Raw genomic sequence first — 23,447 nt, 5'->3', positions numbered from 1 at the left:
AAATCTAGCCACAAGTTGGTTTCTGGGTTTAAAAAAAAGACAAAAAAAAAAAAGGAAATCTGACAACTGGTTCAAGTAGGCTCACTTCAAAAAGCATGCATTAAGCACCTTGTGTGTACGAAGTCTGAACTGAAGGCTGGGATGCAAAACTAGCATCCTTCTCCTCAAGAAACCAGGGCTGCAGGGAAATGAAGAAAAGAATTGGAGAAGAACTCCCACTCCAAGCCCAATGCACTAAGTACTATGTAGGTGCAGCCTGGAGGAACTAGGAAGTCCTTCTAGGAGTAAAGAATCCTGGTCTAAATCCTGTAAAGTGAGTAGGATTTTGAGATGTTTTCTTACTGCCACAGTTCCTGGGCCATAGATTCTGTTGCTTAAGGATTTTTTTAAACATCATTATTGTGGTTTGTTCCTGTACAGTGAACTACATATAGTCAGATGTACAGTTTAATGAATTTTGATAGCTGTGTATCCACCAATGAAACCACCACCACAATCAAGATAGCTACCATTTCCATCACTTCCTAAGAGGTGCAGTTTTCAAACTCCCAATTTATCCTTTCACACCCCCTTTTCCCCCTGGTAACCATAAGTTTGTTCTCTATGTCTATGAGTCTGTTTTGTAGATAAGTTCATTTTTTTTTTTTAAGATTCTATATATAAGCAGTATCATAAAGCATTTTTCTTTCTTTTACTCAGAATGAATGTCTCTAGGAAAGGCTAAGCTTACTAGGACAAGAGGAGGGAAGAACCAACATATCTACCAGCACTTCTGGAAACTGTGCTCCACAGAAGAAGTGCCAGTGCAGGTACTCAGTGATCTTCTTTTTCTTTAAAAAATTTTTTTTTTTTTAAATGGAGGTACCAGGGATTGAAGTGAGGACCTCGCGCATGCTAAGCATGCACCTACCACTGAGTTACTGTACCCTCCTGCCGCCTTGGTGATTTTCAACATCAAAAGTAATCACACGAGACAAGGAATGAAAACTGACACCTGTGGGTTTATTTTTTCTAACCTTTCGATTTTTGGTTGTTCTGATGCCTGATTTTGTCCCCCTCTGAACTTTTTTAGTGTTTAGTTTACATTTTTTAAAATGTCTTAATTACTTTCACAAACTTGAATTAAATCAGTTAATGCATATAGAGTGCCTAACACATGGAGAGAAGTCAATATGTGTTAGTTATTAATACAATTATTAAATGTCATTTTAGTCCATTAATTTTCTCTTCTTACTGTTTTTTAATTGTTCTTTAATGTACTGCTTTATACCACTTCCTTGTTTTATTACTACTTGCTCTGTTTTATAATCTTTTTAAGTATGTTCTTAGCAGATATGCTGTCTGTTTTAACCACTCATCCTAGCTTATTCTGCGTTTTTATTGTTCTGTTTAGTACCTGTGTGTCTTAATTGCTTTTAACCTTCCTCTTGCCACTTCACGTGCGGTTTTTATCCTTCTGCTGCCACTTCCAGCCTTCCATTGCCTTGTAGTTCATTAGTGTATTTTTTCTTCCTAGTTCTGTTTTTCTTATTTCCTGGCTCTTTTCAATTTAGTATTTGCCATTCTTTTTTTTTTCTATTTAATTTTTCTAGTTTTATTCATCCTATATTATCTGTGTACCTTGCTGCGCTTTTTCTTTTAACTCACAGTTTTTATTTTTCATCCTTTTTAATTACTAAAAATGCCGAATGTTAAGTGTTGACAAAGAGGGACCGTCTTGCTCGAAGTCCTGGCCCAGTGAAGCAAGGTGGCCCCTTTTTATCTTTTCTGTTGGTCTAAGGAGAACTGTTACTTCTATAGTTAATCCCCTAGTTTCTTCAATGTGGATCATCCATCTTCTAAAACGATACTTAACACGTGTAATCAATTAATAGGCAAAATTTTCCTCTTCTTCCATTTTACTGTCTTCAAATTAAAAAAAGAAAGAAAGAAAAAACTCTACTGATATTTTAGACCTAGATTCCTGGCACTTCTTGCCAACTATTTTAATGAATCACCAAATCTCTCCATGAAGAGACACTTGATCTAAATCTTTCTTCTCTCTCATGTGTGATCACTGGGTCCCTGACTAAGTTGGTTAACCAAATATGACACAATAGCCATGCAGAGTAAGCTATACCCAGGGAAGGACTTTCTATATAATTTTTAGATTTAATTTTCATTAAAAAAAGAACCAACCAGTCTCAAGCCTTCTATCTGCTGCCCTGAAAGGATATGTAACACGACAGTCATAACTGAGTTCTTATCATTCTTTTCCATGTCAGCCAGGCTCCAAAATATTTATTACCAGGAAACATAATGGATTCTCTTACTGTAAGTTTCTTGCCACCTCCCTTCATTGAGCGTAAGGAGTAAAGGTTCAAGGTTCCCTCTGGATAAAGGGAAAGAATAGAAGCTTTGAGGTTAGACTGTCTTGGGTCCACAGCCTGGCTCTGTCACCGGCGGGCTCTTTGATCTCGGGCAACCTACTTAACCTCTCCGAGTCTCTGTTTTCTCATCCTTAGGATGGGGATGAGAATGTTTACAGAGACATCGGTCTATATTAGGGCACTCAGTCAATGTTATGAGTTAGTATTCACGTAGTCTGGATATTGGTGGATGCTCAAGTTATCCCCAGAACCTGAAGCACTTAATTAGTTGTGCTTTTTTTATGTTGGGTCTCACTAGAACTCCTGAGCTTTGGAGAGCGAGGGACCTGAAACTTCCCTCATCAGAATCTCATCCTCTTGCAGAGCATCCTCTTAGCCTACAGGTCGGCTGAGGATAGGCTTCTACACTCCCACGGTAGATCACCTCCCTAAGGAGATGAAGCACAATTTCAGACAGGTGTGTGACTTTGAAACATAGTAAGTTTGTAGAAGTTTGTGGGAGGCTTCCAAAAAGGAATTGGACTTCAAGCTGAAGGACACCAGAGAAGAAAGAGGGAGAAACAGCAAAAGATAAGAGGAGAGATGTAATGTCTTACAAGTGAGAAAATCATACTGTAATTGTCCAGTACCATTAATTTCTATTTTTATATATTTTGAAAAGTTCTTAGTATGGAAGAGGGATATAAGTCCCTTTAAAAGCAGGCACAGCAAGTCAGAACCTTAGGCAAATGTAGACTAAACCATCTTATTCAATTAGAAAATGGCCTTTTTAGCGGAGTTTGGCTATAAGAGTGAAGGGGTCAGTAGTAGCTGGGGGGGGGGGGGAGGTGAACACCTGAGTGGTGGTTGGAAAAGACTAGACTATTCTGTGGATAACTTGGGGCTCTGTCCTGTTTCTTTCTTTTTGTCTGTTTTTGTAAACTATGGGAAAGGGGTAGACACAAGATAATAAAGGGTAGTAAATTTACATGCAAGTATATTACATTTGTCAAAACTTCGAGAATGTACACTTATGGTCTGTACATTTAATTGTGTAAAATTTTACTTTAGAAGAGGAAAAAACTGCGAACAAATATTGAACTCTAGTTAATGATACGTATACCAGTAGTATTTATTTCAGTGCAAGTGTACTGTTGTCTATAATTTATCTTGAAAGGCATCAAAAAATAAGATGAACTGACAGATGAATGTAAAGATGCAGATTCAGACAGACGGACACACGAGGAAGCCAGTGAAATCATATATTAATGACCGGATCTAGGTGGTAGGAATACTGTAAAATTCTTCTAAATTTTCTGCATGTTTGAAAACTTCAACATAAAATGTTGGAGAATTTTAAAAAGGTAGGCTCCTTAATGTAAAGATTGCAGCATGATTCCTCCTCTTAGGTAAGTCTTAGGGGAAGGCTTCAGCCGCTAGAACAGGGCTTCTCGAACTCAATCTGCTTAGAAATCCCCAGAAGGTCTGGTTAAAATGCAGAATGACCTAACACTCTGGGCAGGCCTGCGATTCTGCACTGATCTCAAATTCCCAGGTGATGCCAAGGATGCGGACTTGCAGGTCACACTAGCAGGGCAGGGAGAAAGGAACAGCTAAGCAGAAGCTGCCAGCGAAGTCTTCAGGCACCTGGGAGATCTGAAACAGAGACTGGACCTCACTAAGTCCCCAAGAGTCTTCAGAAATAAAGGTTCAAATGAAGATGAGTTCAAAGAGATGTCCGGCTTAGGCTTGAAAAATTATTAGGTTAGATGAATTAGTGGCAGACAAGAGTTGGAAATTATGGCAAATGGAACCATACTAAATCAAGGTGCTTATATATTTATATTTTAAATCTTCCTCCATATTATTTCATTGTTTAAAGCACATTACGCTAGTCTGAATTTAACTTCTTGCACATGGTTAATTTTTAGTAAAGAGTTCTATTTATATGAGGAAAGGCTTACTGAAGCAGAAAGCATGCCTCTGTGTGCTCTGTGTTAGGAAGTCTACCCTGTTTTCACAGCATGGTCGGCGCTCCAGCGCTATCCTGCCACCTTCAGTGGCTACCAAACACCTGGACAGAGCATCTAGAACTGTGCTGTCTGACATAGCAGCCACTAGCCACGTGTGGCTATTGAAATTGAAATTAATTCAAATTAAATTCAATTAAAAATTCATTTTCTTAGTCACAGTAGCCACACTTCAAGTACTCAACAGCCATGTGTGGCTAATGGTTCCCTTACAGGACAGCACTGAAATAGAGCATTTCCACCAGGGTGAAAAAAAAAAGTCTTTTGGATAGCACGGTTCTAGAAGGAAAGAACAGCTTTTGGCATAGTCACTTGCAAACCTAAAAAAGGATGGCAGATGTCAATCCATGTTTATAAGCAACTCATTTTCGGTTGATAGGAGTATAGTTACACATACGTAAATAACTCTTACAACGGCCATTCCCCCAGTTCTTCAAAAATAATCTTATATTGACTATATTCAGTGGTGTAGTCCTTCCCTTTCAGAGAAAGTAGTGGACTGAAGTGAGTAACTCCCAGTCCTTCAAGCTTTCTGTGACTTCACAGAGGGCAAGAATCATGTCCTGTTGATATTTGAATTACTGGTGCTGGATGTCAGATGGTTCCCTATAAACTTGTTGAATAAAGCATTTATTCATTTATTTACTTCTCTGGTTAATTGTTCCATGTTAGCCAAGCCTTCTGCCCAGTCAAGTTAGCCATGCCTTCTGCCTTATTTCTCTGGTGGACCAGAGAATATTTATAGAGCTCTAAATCCTTAATATTTAAAGATATGGAAAAGAATTTCCCCAAACTCAATTAGAGCCAGAGGTGCATTTTTTAAATGCACCAAATTTAAAAATAACAATTAGATTTTCTAAAAAGAGGTCTAATACTTTTACCTGAAAACAAACTTGTCCAAAATGTGGAATTCCCTCCTCGAAGGCAAGAAGAGGGGGTCAGCTTCTGAAATCAATGCTAATGCTAACGTTTTCCACAAAGAAATCCAGCCAATTGAATCAGCTTAACATTTACTGAGGTCTAAAGGGGTCGTGCCACTTTTGGGAGCAACCACGAAACAAACTGCCTTTTGGCGGTTGTGACTTTTTTCTTCACAGAGCAGAAGGCAGGATCAACCTGAGTCCGGAACAACTAACCTGATCACAGCCCAGGGACAGCACGGCTGCAGGGACAGACGTGGGCCCAACTGGGCAGGACGCTGAGGCATCAGTCCCCATAAAACCAGCACGGTGTGTTGTGTGCATTACTGTCATGTCACGTATGGGCATCTTCCCCCCAAACACAAATTTCTCTTTCACTTATAGCTTTGAAGTATGTCCTCTAATCTTGGGTGTTCTTGGGAATGGAAAAACATGTTTACAAGTAGAACAGGGCACTGGAAGAGGGGCTTTGGCATTCTCTAGCTCAACTGTCCTTTTTAGATTTCAGGAAGCTGAGCCCTATCAAGGGAAAGTGACTCGTCCACAGTCCCAGAGGCAGAAGTGGCAGGAGTGGAAGCCGTGTACCCATGTGCATGACACTCCACTCACGCTGTAAATGTGACGATGTTTTGCGGTGACTGTATTTCTAGGCTTGAGGTCAATGACATTCGTCATGACTACTTCTACAACGAGGTAAGGAGTCTCCACAAAAGGACACTTCTTCCCAGTCCACGGGATGGCTTTTTTTGTGGGGAGGAGGGTAGATTTCTCTATCTATCGCTAGTTGGTCTTGGATTTCCTCTCTTCTGCCACATAACTTAATTTCAAATTCCCTCCTGAACTGCAGAGCTGACTGGCTCCCCTGTCCTAGGATTCCAAGAACAGGAAACCTCATCTCAGACAAGGTGCTGAGTGAGACTGAAAGTTAAAATACATCCTCATTGGCATCAGCATTTTTCCAATTTGACCTGGATGTATTATGATGTAGCCACATTCCCTGAGGTCAAAAATGCTACTGATGACATATTTGCTGAATGAATGAATGAATACATGAATGAATACATGAATGTATAAATGAACGAATATGCCATTGAATGATTTAGCCTCATTCACCCTCTATATTTTTACAGGCTTTCATGTCGCAGCTGGGGAAAAACAACGGATGGCATATGACATTACGATATGGGGGCTTTTTTTTAAAATTTTTTTTTATTTTGCTGCTCCAAGTATTGTTGGCTCAAATAAAATGCTTTTCTGGTCTCAAATGCTCAGTTGATATGGTATTAAGGCTTAAAGGCACCATCATGTAAAAAGCTAAAGGGACTTACTGTTTCCCCTTGGCTCTGTGATAAGGCTGCAAACCTCCTGAAGGCAGGAGTCCACCTACCCTACCCTACACTGCTGCTTTCAAACCCGTGGAGGTTGGTGCACCTTATTCAGGCCTGTCCATCACCCTCACTCCTTTTACCCACCAGCCCAGGGCCACTCACTGGTCCCTGGCCACCACACCAGAAGGTACCCAAAGGCAACTAACTGGGAGCACATCTGAATATGGCTTAAAATCTTCAAAATTCACATTTGGCTTGGTAGAAAAATTAAAATGTCATATAATTAAAGTGAGTTTTTAAAGATCTGCATGTGATTTTAATGATCGCCCTCCCTCCCTAGTCCTACAACGCCATGTGTGGCGACATCTTATTAACATACACTTTAAGTGGAAGGAGGTCTCACAGAAGTAGTTGACAAAAAAATTAAAATGATGGCCTGTGGCCGAGTGTGACCAAGTAACCCTCGTGATTTCCGAATGCCTGAAACACATTCACTTAAATGGTTTGCTATTTTTGGTCCTAATGATTTATATTTTATTTATTTTCTTACATTTATAAATGTCCTTTTGTCTCTTTGCCTAACATGGGAGAAAGCACAAACAAAAATAAAAAACACGTATGTTAATGGTTTACAGAGATCAAAGCTTCAGCTCTATTTTCCCACTACTCTAATTATCACAAAGCAAAATCAATGAGATTTTTCGGCCATAAACTGACGTTCATGGCACTTTGCCTTTATAGAGAGAATGCTAAGACTGTATGTTCATTTTCATTAAAACTCTTGAATAAGAAAAATCTTATCGGGTATCTACTGACATTTAAGATGTGGCTGGAGTGAACTCACTCCCTTAACTCACGTTTAAAAATAATTAAAAATAGTTTCACCCTAAAGAATAATGTTTCTGCTACCACCAATCTCTGAGAATTCAAAGGGAGAAGGTCCTGTAATGCAAGCTCATCCTCCTTCCCTCAAGATACAGCTGGAGGGGGAAGTGATGGGGTGGGCGTATGGAAGTATGGCGGAGACTAAACAGAGGCAAGTTTTCTGGAAACAGGAACCTACAGTTGAGCCTGGTGTGCCTTGAGTGAACAGTAAGAATCAAAGAGCATCCTTGTAGGACTCCAGAACGACTGAGTTGAAAGGACCTTAGAGCTTGTTTATCGGGTAAATTTGGCAGATGATGCAACGATACAGAGATGAAAGGACTTGCCGGAAGAAAAGCCACAAGAAGAATCCAAGTTTCCTGACTTCAAGGTGCTGCCACCTTCCACCAGTTTGTTCGTGCAGGTTCCGCTCCCGTGTCTGGTAGAGACAGCAGAGAGAGCCCCATGAGGAACGACGTTCCACTGCTACGTGGATGGCCATCCAAAAAACAGGTTTTGATAAGGATGACTCTTTTAGGAAAAGGTGGCGTTAAAGAATTCAAAGAGCGAATTCTGAACAACAGCATCACTATATAACCTCCCCTATTTAATACTGATCTGAATTTTATTCTCAGAGAATCTGCACTGGTCAAAAAGTTTAGAAACTTTTCCCAAAAAGAAAGACTTAAGCTTTCTGAATTGAAAAAAGACAGTCTATGGGCAGATAAGTAAGGCATTTCAAATAAAAATCATCACTAGATACTTTACAGCTGTTATAGAAGATGTGGCTATTAGTCCTGAAAACGCGTTTTTAAATTTAGTGGTAGCTTGTTTTCTGTCTGATTTATTCCTTCAACAAATGTGATTTGAGCAGCTCACAGAGGCATTTTAGGACCACACACATATTCAGGAATGAAAGACACAAAGAACAGACAGTAAGGAGGAGCTGGACGTGGGAGAGTGGGATTTTGAGAGTAGGGTGGGGCGCGGAAGGTGATGGAGGAAGAAAGGACATTTGCATAGTCAGCACACATGAGTGGATGTAGGGGAACACCCATCACTAGGTAGAGGTCAGCTGGCCACGTTGCCTGGCATCCAAAGTTTACTGGATGACAGGACGAGAGGAAAGGATTGGAAAGACTCTGAATCTCAGGCTACCTGCTCAGCTAGGTAAGAGAGGTGTGATTTCTGGGCAAGGAATGATGACACTCAGGGGATGAGTGCAGGAGAAATAAAGGCAGGAACAGTAATTCGGATATAATCACAAAAGTCCAGCGAATGAACTATTTCTAGAACAAGGATGGTGGCAGTGGGAAGGGACAGGAATAAGGGGATGTGATCTTTAAGTCTGTCCGATCGACAGAGAAGTGACCTAATCTCCCTCCATTACTCTAAACCCAGTAAGCACTGCCCGTTGTCATTTGTGAGCACAAAGCACTCAAGGAGGCATCACTTAACGCTCACCACGGCTGGGGAAGGGGGCCCTTCGGCCCGGCACAACTCGATATTGCTTTTGAAAGCATACTTTTCCATCAGAAGAGGAAAAAAAGTGACAACTGAGACCTAACCTCCCCCCACTAGGAACTCCCTATCGAGAAGACTGCTCCCACAAAAGGAGAAAAAAGGTCAACTTGGAAAGTTCTCACTTAGAACGTTTTTTCCTACTGCGTTCACGTGGAACAAGCTATGCTTTGCCAAGCCCTTTCCTGCCGATTTTCTCCTTTGCCCCTAATACAGCCCTTGAGGTATGAAGAGTGGGAATTACTGGCCCCATTTTATAAAAGAGCATTTGACGTCTGTCCTCAGACACATGAGAGTCACCAGGGCGGGAGTCTCCCAACCCCCATCACAGGGCTCTGACCACTGCACCCTTGCAGCCCCCTCGGGTTAAAAGCAAGTGGTCTGAACTCTACAGGATTTAAAATAGACACTGGTCGGAGAAGGTGTGGGTGCTGTGAGAACGCGGCCAGGGGAGTCGAGAAAGGCTGCCCAGAAAACATCCTCCGCGGAATGAAACACAATCCAGAGCCCAGCTGGGAATTCCACTGCTGCCCTGGGTTTAGGGACTGTTTATTTTTACTCCTTGGCTCAATTCTTTCATTCCTGTCCTTGTCTCTTCTCTCTCCCTCCCTTTTTTTTTTTTTTTCCCTCTCTCTCCCTTCTGGCAGCCAGAGGCCTCTCTGCACATAACACAGGGAGCAGCGTCTAATACCTAAGAATACATGTCCCTCTGCCAAGCTGAGGCTCCTGCAGGTGGCACAACTTCAAACTGATACCAAAGGAACATCCCATATCATGATCTGCCTTGGATTCATTTACTCTGCAGATTAAAGACCCAGAAATCAAATAAACTTACAGTTCACAGGGGGGAAAAATAATCAACACAAAATGAGATGCTTTCAAGTGGCGTTTGCCAGCCCCGTTTTTGTGGTGGGCTTATGTCATTGGACATAACTGTCCACACGAGTTTGGTTACACCATTTCAGAAATGATTCCCAGCCCACGAGATGATGTCAGAGGGGCCAATGGTGACCCATTCCCCCACCCCCAAGCCCGAGGCTGAGGGCCCCTCTCTTCTATGCTCCCCAGTTAGGAAAGAAAGGTGCTGAATAACAGAACTGGCAGCCCCATTTCCTGCCCAGCCACGTAGACTTTCTTCAGTTCCCTTTTCGAATGTGCCTATATCCTCGTCCCCCAACTCTCGTACTTTCCTCATGATCCTCTCTTCTACTTACATGCAGAGCAGAACTTTTTCTAGAAAAATCTCTTACAGCTCAAGAAGATTCAGGAAATGCATACATGCTTATGTGCCTGAAAACCCCCTGCCACCACCACGCACAGAGCTATGGAAACCATTTTTGAGAACCCAATTCTCCACCATGGTATCTCCTATTTTTCTAAGCAGGCGCCTGGCAAGTTAGCCATGAACACAGTAATAATAATCAGTGTGAGCACAGGAAGGAGAGAACCCATTTGCTCTGGAAACCCTTTAAAAAAAAAGGGACCCAGTTGCCCAGAGTTATGTTTACCAGGGTCAACTCTGACCGACCTCCTTCCCTTAAGAAGAGGAACCTGGTACTTATTATATCAACTCAGAGCAGATTCTGCCTAAGGAAGGTAGAAAATAGAGAATTCCTAATTGGAAGGGGTCTGAAAAGTCACCAAGACACTCACCACCTGGTGCTTACCTCCCGTCTACAACATTCTTTCCAAGTAGTTAGCCAAACCATGTTTGAACGTTCCAATGAGGGGAATTCTTGGCTTCCAGAGGCAGCCAGTCCCTTCTTCGGACAACTCTTGACTGTGAGAAAGGCCCTTCAAATGTTGAAGTGAAACGTGTTTCTCTGAATCTTCCCCTCAGTGACCTACCCTGCCCTCTTTAGGTCACGCACGATGATTCCAATCTCTCTCACAGGTGATGGCATGTTTAAAACTATTACCACCCAGATCTACTCTTTCGTGGGCTTAATAATTCCTAATTCTTTCAACCATTCCTCGTCTGATGAAACAGCTGGTGTTTCTTTGCTCCCTTGCAATCTGGCCACACTCACATATGATTTCACCAACACAGAGTTGAAGGACTTTTTCATCGCAGACACTACACCTCAATTAGAATAAGCTAGGATTACGCTTATACGCAACGCCCACCTCTCCTTCCTTCCGTCCCCAATTTACTTTAATCATAACAGAAACAACCCCAAAAAATCACCACCATCATCCAATCACAGTTTTCTTGGGTGGCTCTGAGCCAATAGCTCTACTGGAGCATCAGACGACCTCTAAAAGCCCAGGAAATCACCCCTGATCGAAAGAACGGCCTCCTTTTCCAGGCTGCCCTCTTGTCCCAGCTTGCTGTCACCGCTGCTGAGATAGCGGACGATTGATCTGAGAAATCAAGTTGGATTGCTGTCCCAAATCTACACTCGGGTCTCCTTGTGTCTGTCTGATCGATTTCACTCTGTGCGACATAGCTTGTCGCTATGAATTTTCATGCTAGTCAGGAGCCGCCAGCGCACCCAAGAACAAGTAGAAGATGGTCTGTCCCCCTCCCCATCCCTTCAACATGCCCAGCCTCGGCGTTAATTTTTTTTTAATCGTCCTTAGATTGGAGGAAGGTTTTTCTTTTTTTTTTTAGAAAAAAAAAAGACCACAGACCTGGATGCCATGGATTCTGGCTACGGGTCTTTCTCCCCAGGTTCCCAGACCCCAGCTCGTGGCGACATTTCCTACCACCGTTGTACTAGGTGTCACCTGTTTAGCAGCCCCTCTCGGCTGAACGCATGTGGCCGCAGGTGCCACGCAAACACTGATTGTGTGTGACAGCCCTAGACGCCAGCTGCCTGCATGAAGCCTGCCCAATCGCCACTTTTCTGAGGGTAGAATGCTGCCGACGGCGTGACCGATACAGAAGCAAGAAACTAGGTGACCGTGAAGCTAAGCCCTACTAAGTGGCATTCTGAGCCCCATGGCTTTGAAATAATTGGTAGTGAGAGAATGAAAACAAAGGGTGGGGGGAGCCTTGTTTTCTTACACTGATGCCCTGCGGACTGTACATCTGACTGGCTGCGAGTCCGTCACTGTATCCTCCTGTCTGGCTGATAACATGGCGAAGGGTATCCACCTAAACAGACGAACAACAACAGAGAGGAAATTAGTCAGGGAGGTGCAGGGAAAGGGAGGCAGGTCATCATCACGCGGGCTACCATTTGGGCATGCCGAATTAATGCGGTCGTTGGAGAGAGTCTTCCTGGGACAGGAACCATGAGGAGGAGGCTGGGTCTCCTCACTACCCCAAATCCATTACCCTTTCTGAGTTCAGTAGGCAAGACAGTAAAATGGTAGAAGAAAGCTGGGATTCCCAACACTGAAACAAATTCCACGATGCGGCATGAGATGGCTGGGCGAGACGGGGGTTGGAGGAGGGAGGGTGATGGCACTCCCCCTTCCCTCCAGATCATCCTACATAACTTCTCGGCTGGGAACTCCTAGAAAGGTCAAGGTTCTGTTTAGAGGGGCTCTGGGTAAACAGTGCAACTAATGCTGTATTTCTGAGGACTTAAAGAATGGCCAATTATTTAGTCATCGGACCAAAGTCTGACCATTATCTCCTCCAACTTGTTTCCAGGCAATGTTTCCTGAGCAAGGGGCTGAGTCACCGGCCAGCTCATCTGGTCCCAGGCAGGTGATGCTTCCTGGTCCAGAGGCAGGGTGGGGCCACTGGATGGGCACGGCTCAGAACTTCCCTCGCAGCTCCCACCCAGAGAACACCACTTCGCCCTGTCGCGTCAGGCTGCGTGGTGAGGTGGGAGGATGGCCTCCTTCCCCATCATGCAGGCAAGTGGCTCCATAGGGAGCACTGAGGGCTGACACCACACGACTTGATTTCTGTTTCCCAGCAGGGACTTAGACTCATCACCAGAAACCCAAGTCCCTTGACACAAAGGATGACTGAGAAGAGGAGTTTAGTCAACCTGGCTGGGAGTACTGAAGGCTTCAAGTGAAAACAGGAAACCAAGCTATGTGCCTGCACATTCATGACCTCCATCTTGGGCAATGCTGAGTGTGGAGAACCAGCAAACTGGAGAGAGACCTGGAGCGTGAGCCCATGGACCGAACGCCTCCTCCCTTTCCCTTTACTGAGCAGAGAATACGCTGGGTCCACTCGCCTGATGGGCCTTGGTCACCTCCCCCTGGGCTCCTCTCCCACCCTCCTAGGGTGGCTGACAAGCCAGAGCCAGACGCACTCACAAAGTGTGGACGAGATTCCCCACGACAATGGTTGTCTTTGTTTTGGTTTGGTTGTCGGTAAGGTCTGTTTCTACATCTCTCTCTGTCTCTCTCTCTCTGTCTCTCTCTCTCTGGCCAGAAGCAGGAAGCGCCCGTACTCTGAGGGCTCTTGGACTCTAAGGCATTCACCTGGCGGCACATTGGCTGGGTCCCTACCTGTGATTGCACGTTGGCTCCAACCTGGGCCCCTTGGTAAGAATCCCCATTGAGTGACTGCACGCCCATGAACAAATCTCCAGAGTTTGACATGTTAAAAGAACTGGAAGAACCTGGAAAGGAAAGAGTGAGGCACCTGAATCACAGAAAGGAAAAGGCTCAACCCCCGCAACTATCAGCCAAGAGGAAGAATGGCATGCAGAGCAACCCCCCAAATAAAAACTAACATGGAAACAACATCGACAGAGCCTGGTTAGTAGCATGAAGAACAGAGCAAGCTATAAAGGGTGCACATCATTCATGTTATGTGAAGCCACATCTCACCGCGGGTGGCCCTTAGCAACTTCAAGCTGAGAAAGGAAACATTTATTCTTCTCAACTTGGTCTATTTGAACTGGAGACAGTCTCTAGATGTAGGACCTCTCTTTCATGCCTCTAAAATGCTAGGATTGGCTGGGGGACTGCAAGCTGGAGAATATGGGCCAGTCAACGAGACTTCTGCCACCACGATGGCGCGCGTGAGCTCTCGGCTGGATTCTAAGTAAGCTACTGCTGCACCCATCTCCCCTCATGTGGGGAGCAGCACCTGGGAGGGGAGGGCAGGATGGCAACGCCGCACAGGAAGGCTGGCCCTGTGATGTGGGCCACTGACAGTCCTGATTTCTAAAAAGGAGGCAACATTCCCTGGTGGGTGGTCAACAGTCCAAGATGAGCCACGAGGACTGCAAAAATACATGAAAATAATATGCTCTTCCCTGCCACCTGCCATTTTGGAGGAAGACAAGACAGAAAATGGACCAGGAATCCTCAAGCATGCATGAAATATAAAATAATAATAATAATAAGGGCCTCAAGAAGAGCTTTCTGCTTTCACCTCCAAGAGATGAAGCCTTCTCCCAGAGACTCCGCCTGTAGGCACCACTCAGGTTCCACTGGTCCCCTTGTGGTAAACCTAGCCCGCCCTCAACCTCAACACAAAGCCGTGAAAAGCTTAATATTATTCTGAAGTCATCGTGCAGCTCAGCGCATTAGGACAGAAAGCTCAACGTGCAAGGTTTGGTTAAAACATGACGTTAGCCTGGAAAAGGAGAGACCTCAGGGACCCAGGTCAGTTCCACGCTGCTGTTTCCATCCCTACGTTGCTCAAATCGCACTCCTGCCCTTGAATTCGGAGACAGCCATCATCCGTGTGGAATCGCCCAACAATGATTCATGCCCCAGCTCTGACACTTGCTTTTCTCCCAAGATAGGGATTTACACTGTCCTAGGGGGCTGTCCCGCCTCCCATGAAGAGCTGAGGCTAAGCAGAACAGGAGGCTTTTTTATTCCATGGAAGGACCACTTAACTAGCAATGACTTCTAAACTCTGCCACCCTGCTTAACCATTCATGGTGTCCTCATTCTTCAAAGGCGAGAGCCATTTAGAGGAACCCAATGATTTTCTTGAGGACAAGTCACTTGGGGACAACCTCAAGTTAAGAAACATCCCCATTTTGCTTTGTGCTTTAGGGTGTCCATCCACATGTAAGGGACCAGAGAAGTATTTTGCTATCTAAACAGACCCTCCATTCTTACTCATGGGGTAAAGGCAATGCTTTAGGGGGTGGGGGACAACCCAAGCACCACCCAAAGAACTAGGACATCTCCCTAGCTCTGTGACATGTCCTGTCGCATCTGGCATACATCTCTCAGGTTAGCTGATCTGAAAAGAGTTAAAAAGTTGGGTCTTAGGCAAAATAGGTACAAAATTGGACCAGATGTGGCTCACACCCAATCAGCAGGCAGAGGCTTTGGCCTGGACTCTTCTATGAATGTGGTCCTTCCCAACACCGTGGGTGACCCAGTGTGTAGCACAGAACACACACGTGTTCAGATACGTAAGACCCAGGCTTCTATGTTCTAGTTACATCCCTCCCGCTCAAACCTTTCAATGGCAGCAATATAACCTAAATTTAAAAACCATTTTATAATAAATACTACAATACATGCTAACTGCTAGATGTCATCAGAACCAAGAACTGTCAGCTCTAAGAACCCAAATTACAACTGTTTATAGGATATCAGATTCCCACCGCCCCCAACCCCGAGAGTATTCATTTTGAAGCCCAGGTATTCTGTGTTGCTCTCAACCAGGTATCATGTCATAAACATACATTCTATATGCTTGGTTGACAGTTTATTGGAAATTAACACACAAACTGAGAAATGGGAGAAACCCCCAAAGAGCTACACTGATGCCAAGTAACATGGCATCCATGGAACCATGAAGGTACGGAATGTGCCATTTACAAGACATACACTGCAACTGACACAGATGATTTAAGAAATCTATGTGCATAGATAAACTGTAAATATGTCTGGCTGCCTATTGTACACAGAGATAAATATGCGCATATCAATGTACTTCACGTACAAATGCATTTGAATCAGAGCAGTAACTGCAGGAAGAGTCCCTGTGCTCTTGGCTGTGCTGTTTCAGCTTTTCATAGTCTCTCTACACCCGAGTACAACACTGCCTGGCTTCTGACTCTCTGATAAGTATCCAGAGGCAGTGACTGCACTGAGGGAAGAGCCCGAGTGCCACTAATATGGCAATAAAGCAGACACAAGTCCACACGGAAATCTGAATAATGAGGGGAAGACACGTCCCTCACCTGGCACTGCAAGTTGGAAAGAACTCATCCTGGGTTGGCTAACCTCCTGGGTAGGATGTGGTTCACAGAGAAGTAGCCCATGGGCTCTCTTGGAGGCTCTGTAGAATTCTCCAAGAACTACAACAGAGTGACCTGGCTTTCTGAGAAGGTCAGTTGGGAACCTTACCTACAGGTAGCTATGATCAGCAATTACTAGATGCACAATTTGAGACGTGCTTGCCAATTAACAGAGTCTGAATTTGGCTTGGGAATGGAGGCAAGTGGCTCATGTAAGCTGCAGTCCAGACACCTGGGGAGTGTACCAAGCTAAACTTGCCCTCAACTAGACGGAGAAGAAATGACGCATCACCTACGGACGCTAGTGCATTTGCTCACACAAACACGATGATGTGGAGATCCGTAAACCTCCATTTTCATAAGATAATTTCTCAAGCACTTCGTTTCTACTCTAAGGAGTCTCCAGGAGAATTAAATGTGTTCAGGAAAAAACCCCAAACTCAGTTAACTTCAAAATCCCCCAAACAGAACATTAATGACGAGATCTAAACCTAGAGCAGGCTTTCTCGACATTGGCACCATTGACATTTTGGACCAGATGATTTTTCGTTGTGGAGGAATGTCTTCCGTATTGTAGGATGGTCAGCGACATCCCTGGCTTCTATCCAGCAGATGCCAAGTAGCGCCCTCCCCCCACAATTGTCACAACCAAAAATGTCCCCTGGGGTGCAAGTTTACCATGATTGAGAACCAATGACGTAGAACAAGAATGAATGTACTTCTTCCTCAGGAACTCAAGGTGGTTAAAAACGTTAGCTCATTATTACTCACAGCATTTTTACAAAGCAGATGGATGGCAAGTAGTGCCTTCATTTTTGCAGTTTAGAAATCAAGGCTCCCCACAGATTAGGTGTCCAGCCTGATCAGACTGGACTCTCATACCATTTGGAAGCTCAAAGACAGAGCCTCTTTGCTTGATGTCAGCTTAGTTATGTCACACTTGCCTCTCTATTTTCCACAATTCTTCCCTTTCAAATCCAAAAATCTTTGTTACTTTCTACTCAGGGCAAAGTACAAGAGGGAAAGGTGGTCTGGTTCAACATGAAACCCCTTTAGTAGGTGTACATGGTCAGATTCTGGAGTTTCAACTCCAGGAGGCTGTGTTTTCCACTTAGAAATTATGGGGAGAAACAGAGGAAGAAAGAACACAGCAGCAAACATCAATGGGGTAAATTCTTTCACTTGGTTTAAAAAAAAAATTAATTATAAGGGTTCCTGTGGATCTGCTAGAAGTGTCAGATTCTCTGGACGTCTTGCCTCCTCTCTAAATGTGCGTACTTCACGTAAATTTCTCTTGGGAAGCCAGCGTCTGGGGGTTTTAATATGATAATCGTCTGCCTGCCAATCCAGAATAGCATCAAACCTACTAGGAGTATAATAGGAATTTGTAAACGAGCTTGCCACTAACTGACCAGTCATGGCTGAATCTGCTGCTGTCCTTGACACACACATACACACAGCTAAGCAAAAGAATTCAAATCTAGGGGTTCTGAACTGCACAAACCAAACAGAACAAAACAAAACAGGGGCTGTTTAGCTAATCCCAGCTCCCGATAGAATATCAACGTCGGTGCGACTTCGCGGCAAGTTTCTGTAACGCACAGGCCAATTTCTTTCTTCTTGGATGTTAAAATGTTCTCCAACCTTCCCAAAAGACAATCCAATCTTCCTCAAAAGGCCCTATTTTTTTTTTTTGAAATATTTACTCTTGCTTTCATAATCTCATTAAAAACAGGAAGTGGAGAAGGTGCCATTATAGGTCCCCCTAGAGGAATTACAAACCCAGGGTTATAACTGTTGCTCTAATTGGTCCCCATTTTTGCTTTCTTTTGTTCAAAGCTTAATTTTCTTGTCTCCCTTCTATTGCCACTCCTTGCCCCATCCGTTTTGCCCAGCTCTGCTGGTGTAAAATGCAAAGCTTGCCACGCATCTCCAAACGCTTGCTAATCCCCACAGGCTCTAGCCTGAAATGATTTTTATGAATTATGTGTAAGGAAACAGGAGGCCAGGCATGTATCAACAAACAGAAATATTTAGAAGGGGCCTAAATAAAGATACTGAACTACCGCTCTCCACACAAAAGCCTCTACAAGGAAGAAGATTTACTTGCAAAGTATCTTCCTTGCCGAAGAAATGAGTAGTTATATTTAGCAAAGCTTCTGGAAAAAACTCCTGCTTCGCTATTGAGGATATAAAAAGTCCCCAGGTTCCAGAACTCTAGACTTCAAACTCAACCAAAATGTATTTTCACTTATTAACTTCTTATTACTGCTTATTTAACACTTGCTAATTCAATGATCATTTATCCTTTGGATAATTATCAAAGAGCTGGCACACAGCATTATAATAAATACCCTATGTGAAAAGCTGAAACATTCTGAAGTTTTCCTTTTATCTGTGAAATGATTTGGGTTGTCTTAAGAGCAAAGAAAATACAGAAAAGCCCATTTCTAACTTTTGCTGTTAAAACATTGATCGTTTAAAATTCCATGCGATTGCACAGATACAATAGCATTTGCTTTTGTCTCTATTTTTGAAAAAGCACTACAAAGGGGTTCCTCTGCATGTTATTTCCAACATCTTAGGCACAACTGGAAAGCTTAGCTCAAATTTTCCATAATAATTTACTTTGTGCTCAGGATAGTCACATGAAGTTTAAGCCACCAGAAAAATTCCTTAGAAAACTGTAATCAGAGACTGGCATTCCAAGGGAGCCAACATAATTCTTAAGCACAGACTTGGGGGTTAAAATGCTTACTTTTCTCTTTTTAAGTGCTTTAGGAAAGAATAAAAAGTTACGGATTTAGTAACGACGGGAGTCCATGGGGCCGGTCTAAGGACGAGCCATAAATCATGCTATGCCATCTGCGATGCAGATCTATCCGGGAGAGGAAGAAGTCATTCTGATATCTGTTTTGCATGATGATAACCTTTGCAGGAGTGTTGAGTGCGTTTTTGCTAATGTTGACAGAACTGTACTTTTTCCAAAGAGACAAGTGTAGGTGTCTGCCTAGCAGTGCAATCCTACTAGTGTGGCCGGGTCTGAGATGCTTAATAATTGACCAGATGGGGAAGAAGGAAACTCTCTAGTTATTGAACCTGGTAGCCTCGATCCTTTGTCAATCAGACCATGATGAGAAAAGAAGGAAACATACACTCACAAAACTTCAGAAAGCAAATATACTCCCCGTGGTGCTGGAGTGCTGGGAACAAGAAAACTGGATTGAATTCTACATTGTCTTACCACATCCAAGTTTACAAAGCCCTGGCCACTTTTCATGCATGATTCCATTTAAACAAAAGAGGGCTGTGATGGTACAGCCGAGTGACTTGGAGAACCTTCTGATAACAAATCAGTGCATCCAGAAGCTCACAGAAGACCTTACTGTGCAGAGCCTTCCACGTCTCCCATAACAACCCACCATAAGGTAAAAAGAGAACATATTTTAGTGGCAAACCTGTTGTGGGGTCAAAGACATCACATCCCCCCAACATGCTAGAAACTGGATTTTTAAATCATACTGGGATTTAACATATTTAAATCTGTGATCCTTTAAAGTTGGAGGCATCAATTTTCTTAGACATGCACCCCACAGCCAAAATCAATGCATCTGGTTCATTGGGGGAGGGGGGGAGAATATCTTAATCTGAGACTTTTTAAATAAAGTTTCACTTGATAAATACTTAACTTAATAAACTTATTTAATAAGGAAATATTTCTGGTTTCCCCTTAAAAAATAAAGCATCAACATACATGCCTTCCAGAGCGTACCAACACTAATGTTATACTGTAGGTGTTATTGACTGTTTTTTTTTTTCACATGTGGAAATTATGAACGGATGGTACAAGAACACCCCAAAATATACTATGTTAGCCCCAACTCTGAAATTAGTGGTACAATACATATTCACTAAAACCCAAGGGCATAGCACATAACTGATGCTATGACAGGAAAACCGGAATCCAAATCGTCTGAATTCGTGAATGGCAATTTTCTTTGTCGTTTCCATAAAGAAAACCAACACAATAAAACAGTAAAGAACAACAACTACAAACAATGAACAACAATAATGGTAGTTGGCTTTGCAGACCATTCTAATGAGATATGTACAGAAGAGTGACTATTCCTGCGCAGAATGCATGCCAGGAGATGACCCAGACATCACATGATGGGAACAGCGAAACAGACAGGGTAACAACTTTACAGGAAACAGACTAACTGCTAGAACCCCAAGAGACTGTCTTTAAGTAGTAGGTCAAGTTTACTTATTGGCATCTCTGAAAGGAGAATTTAGAGGTCTCCTCATCAAAACCAAGCAGTTTACCTCTGTCCAACTTAAAGAGACACATTAGGGCAAACCCTCTGACAAGCCCAGCTTATAAACAGCAAAACACAATGCTTTTTGGAAATAAAAAGAAAAACCCAAAGTGGTATCAATTAAAAAAAAAAGACAATCAAATGCATAAATCAATCAGCAATCTAAAGAATTAAAAGAAAAACCCCAATGTAGGAAAAAGCAAGTATAAAAAATGGACAACAGTTCCCCCAAATCAAAGAAAAAAACTAACCAGCTGAGTTGGGAGTTGAGGGTGAGTTAGCTTGGCTTCCGTGGGCTGACACATTGGTAGCAGTGACAGCCGTTTTGGCAGCATAAATATTGGCTTCCTCTTGAAATTTACCTATGTTCTTCTTGTACCGGATTCGCTTATTTCCAAACCAGTTTGATACCTAGAACGTGTAAAAGAAGATGAGAAAGTTACCATTTCATCCTGCACAAACATCACTGAAGAAAAGGAAGCACTTAGGAGAGGGTTGAAGAGGTAGGCTAATTGGTCTTAACCCATCTCTGATTTTGCAACATCACTTAAAAGACCTGAAGTGAGAGCTCTGAGGGGAGGAACGACATAAAATGAGATTCTCATGCTTAATAATAACACAATGTAGCAAAACTGCTGTGATACAAATTCTTCTAGGGAAGAGCTGCTCACTTAACTAGGACCCTTTTAGTTTAGGGCAAGCATTTTCAATTTGCTTACCTCTTAAGTAGATGACACTCAAATAAACACAGCATTTTCTAAACAGCGGGAGAAATGCCTGTAGTTATTTATCAATGCTAAAGCTGACTTTGGGCAGTCAAAATATACAGACCTTGAAACATCCATATAAATCTATGTCAACATATGGGTGCTTTCATGGAAGGATTAATTTCAAATTTTTATTAGTTAAATAACTTTAATGTGGACGGGATTCTTAGCTGCCCTGTCCTATAGACCTTTGGATCAATATAATTCAACCTAATAGATTTCACTCAGTATTTTGTGCAAAGCTTGGTGTTATTTACATAAGGAAAGACTGAAGCATGCCACTGATTATTCCTTTGAATTCCAGGCTTTAAATGTTAACGCCAAGACACAAAATAAACCCAATTTACTTTCGTTGGTTAATTTAATTCCTTCATGTGGCTCACAGTGGCTGTCCTGGCTTGATTCTGTGTCCCTGTTCCCTTTATACCAAGACCTCTTCTAGACACAAGTGAAACTCAAATTTTACTCCCATAATTTCACTCTGAGGGAGGAGAGTTTTACACCCCATATTACAGATGTGATTTCAAGGGAAAATGTTGTGGTTTTATACAATTACAAAACAAACCATGAATTTGGTGAGGAAAGGAGAAGCTGGCAACACACGTACCACATCTAATTTAATTTACCCCAACAATGGCAGATAAAGAAAATTCTTGCAAACTACACTTGTTTTTAAAGTGCATTAGCTAAATTAAAAAAAAAAATCTTGTAAGGCTATCCCCCATAGACCTATATACAGCTTGTATTACAGCAGAAATGCCAAGCCTTTGTTATACAAATCAAACCATACCGTTGCAATATTTGTAAACAAGAGAGAAAAAATTTACGAGAAAATGCTTTATTTATTGTAAATATGGGTGCCTACAGAAAGACAGTTAAATTAGAAGGGCACTTCTGGGTCCTTTCAAGGACCGTATCTCTAATTTCACTCTAAAACTCCAAAACGCATGTTTTTCTTGATGTAACTTGTACTAGTCATATGAGTCAATCCTAATCGTGGTGGTTTTTTGAGCTGTAAGTGAAGACGAGAGGAAAGAGGCAGGGAGATGTCTTCTGAGGTAACTGGGTGAGCTGGAACAGAGGGGGAAAGATGAATGTGGTTTGGGATGACTTTAGAGGAAAAAAGGAAATGCTGGCGGTCTAATTAAATCAGCGACGTGAGAGAAAGGTGAGGAGGAAGAGGGTGGAGAAGGGACACGTGGACGACTCCCTACTACAGGAGAAAAGATGCTCCCATAGGGAAGATCCTGGGTCCCTTCAGGCATTTCCTGCCTTGTCCACTAGGGGGATGTCATCTGCCCTGAACACTACAGAATCGGCGTTTTCATTCATCAACTCACTGTCCAACAGTCATTGACGAGGGTCCCCCATGTGCTAGGCACCAGGGATACAAAGACGGCTGATGCAGAGACAGGAAACACACAATGAATGATCGATTCTCTGGGGGGAAGTATGATTCACATTTTGAACATGTTAAAGTTTGAAGAGCTGGTTGGGCAGGGCCACAGTGAGGTCCAGTGGGAAGTAAGACACACGCGTTTGGCGTTCCGGGAGAGAAGGCTCATCCGGATATTCAAATAGAACCAAGTTTGCAGCTGTGAGCACGGAGGGGATCACTCAGGTTAAGACTGTAGAACGGTGCTTTTCAGAGTCAAGTGTGCACGGATGGCTTATTAAAACAGATCTCTAGCCTTCTGCTCCCTCCCACCAGAGATTCAGATTCAGGACTGGGGAGAGACCCAAGAATTTACATTTCTAACAAGTTCTCGGGTGTTGCGGATGCTACACTTATAAGCAGCACTCGCACAGAGGAAGGGCTATTCAAGGATCAGACGAGAGGATGGTAACTAGATGGGTTTCAGTATACGAGCGTATCTTTGTTTTTGGATCACAGAGGCCTCAACAGTAAAGAAGAATATGTGATTTCAAAAAATGGTTAAGAACCATGGGCTGGGAAATGACGAGATGAGTGGTAAAGAAAGGCACAGGTAGAAAGGAGAGATCCTCTGGGAAGACTGAACAGGAGTGGTCCAAGAGGAAGAAGGAACTCCAGGGAGAACAGTGTTAAGGAACTGGGAGGAAGCAAAGTGATGGGGAAGGAAAAAGGGTATGGACTTGGGAGGGACGGAGGAAAGAGAAACGTGATACAGTACATGGAAATAATCATTTTAATGGACAAACTGTTTGCATCTTGAGTTTACATAATGAAGGAAGTGA

The 23,447-nt window shown here is 43.0% G+C and overlaps 1 protein-coding gene across 6 annotated transcripts in view; it reads right to left on the bottom strand.

Moving 5' to 3' along the window:
* Positions 1-23,447, bottom strand: part of PBX1 (PBX homeobox 1) — a 316,151-nt gene that overhangs the window by 53,660 nt on the left and 239,044 nt on the right. For 4 of the 6 annotated variants that reach the window (XM_031435873.2, XM_064477946.1, XM_064477947.1 and 1 more), the window contains 3 exons: positions 20,715-20,874; positions 13,434-13,546; positions 12,022-12,111 (listed from right to left, as the gene is read on the bottom strand). In XM_031435873.2, coding sequence (XP_031291733.2) covers positions 12,022-12,111; positions 13,434-13,546; positions 20,715-20,874 — 363 coding nt within the window. The remainder of the gene's footprint in view (positions 1-12,021; positions 12,112-13,433; positions 13,547-20,714; positions 20,875-23,447) is intronic. The other 2 variants (XM_064477950.1, XM_064477949.1) reach the window with 1 other exon arrangement.

This window comes from Camelus dromedarius, chromosome 23 (assembly GCF_036321535.1).
Source record: "Camelus dromedarius isolate mCamDro1 chromosome 23, mCamDro1.pat, whole genome shotgun sequence".
Classification (NCBI taxonomy): domain Eukaryota; kingdom Metazoa; phylum Chordata; class Mammalia; order Artiodactyla; family Camelidae; genus Camelus; species Camelus dromedarius.
This window is presented reverse-complemented; position numbering and strand designations above follow the sequence as displayed.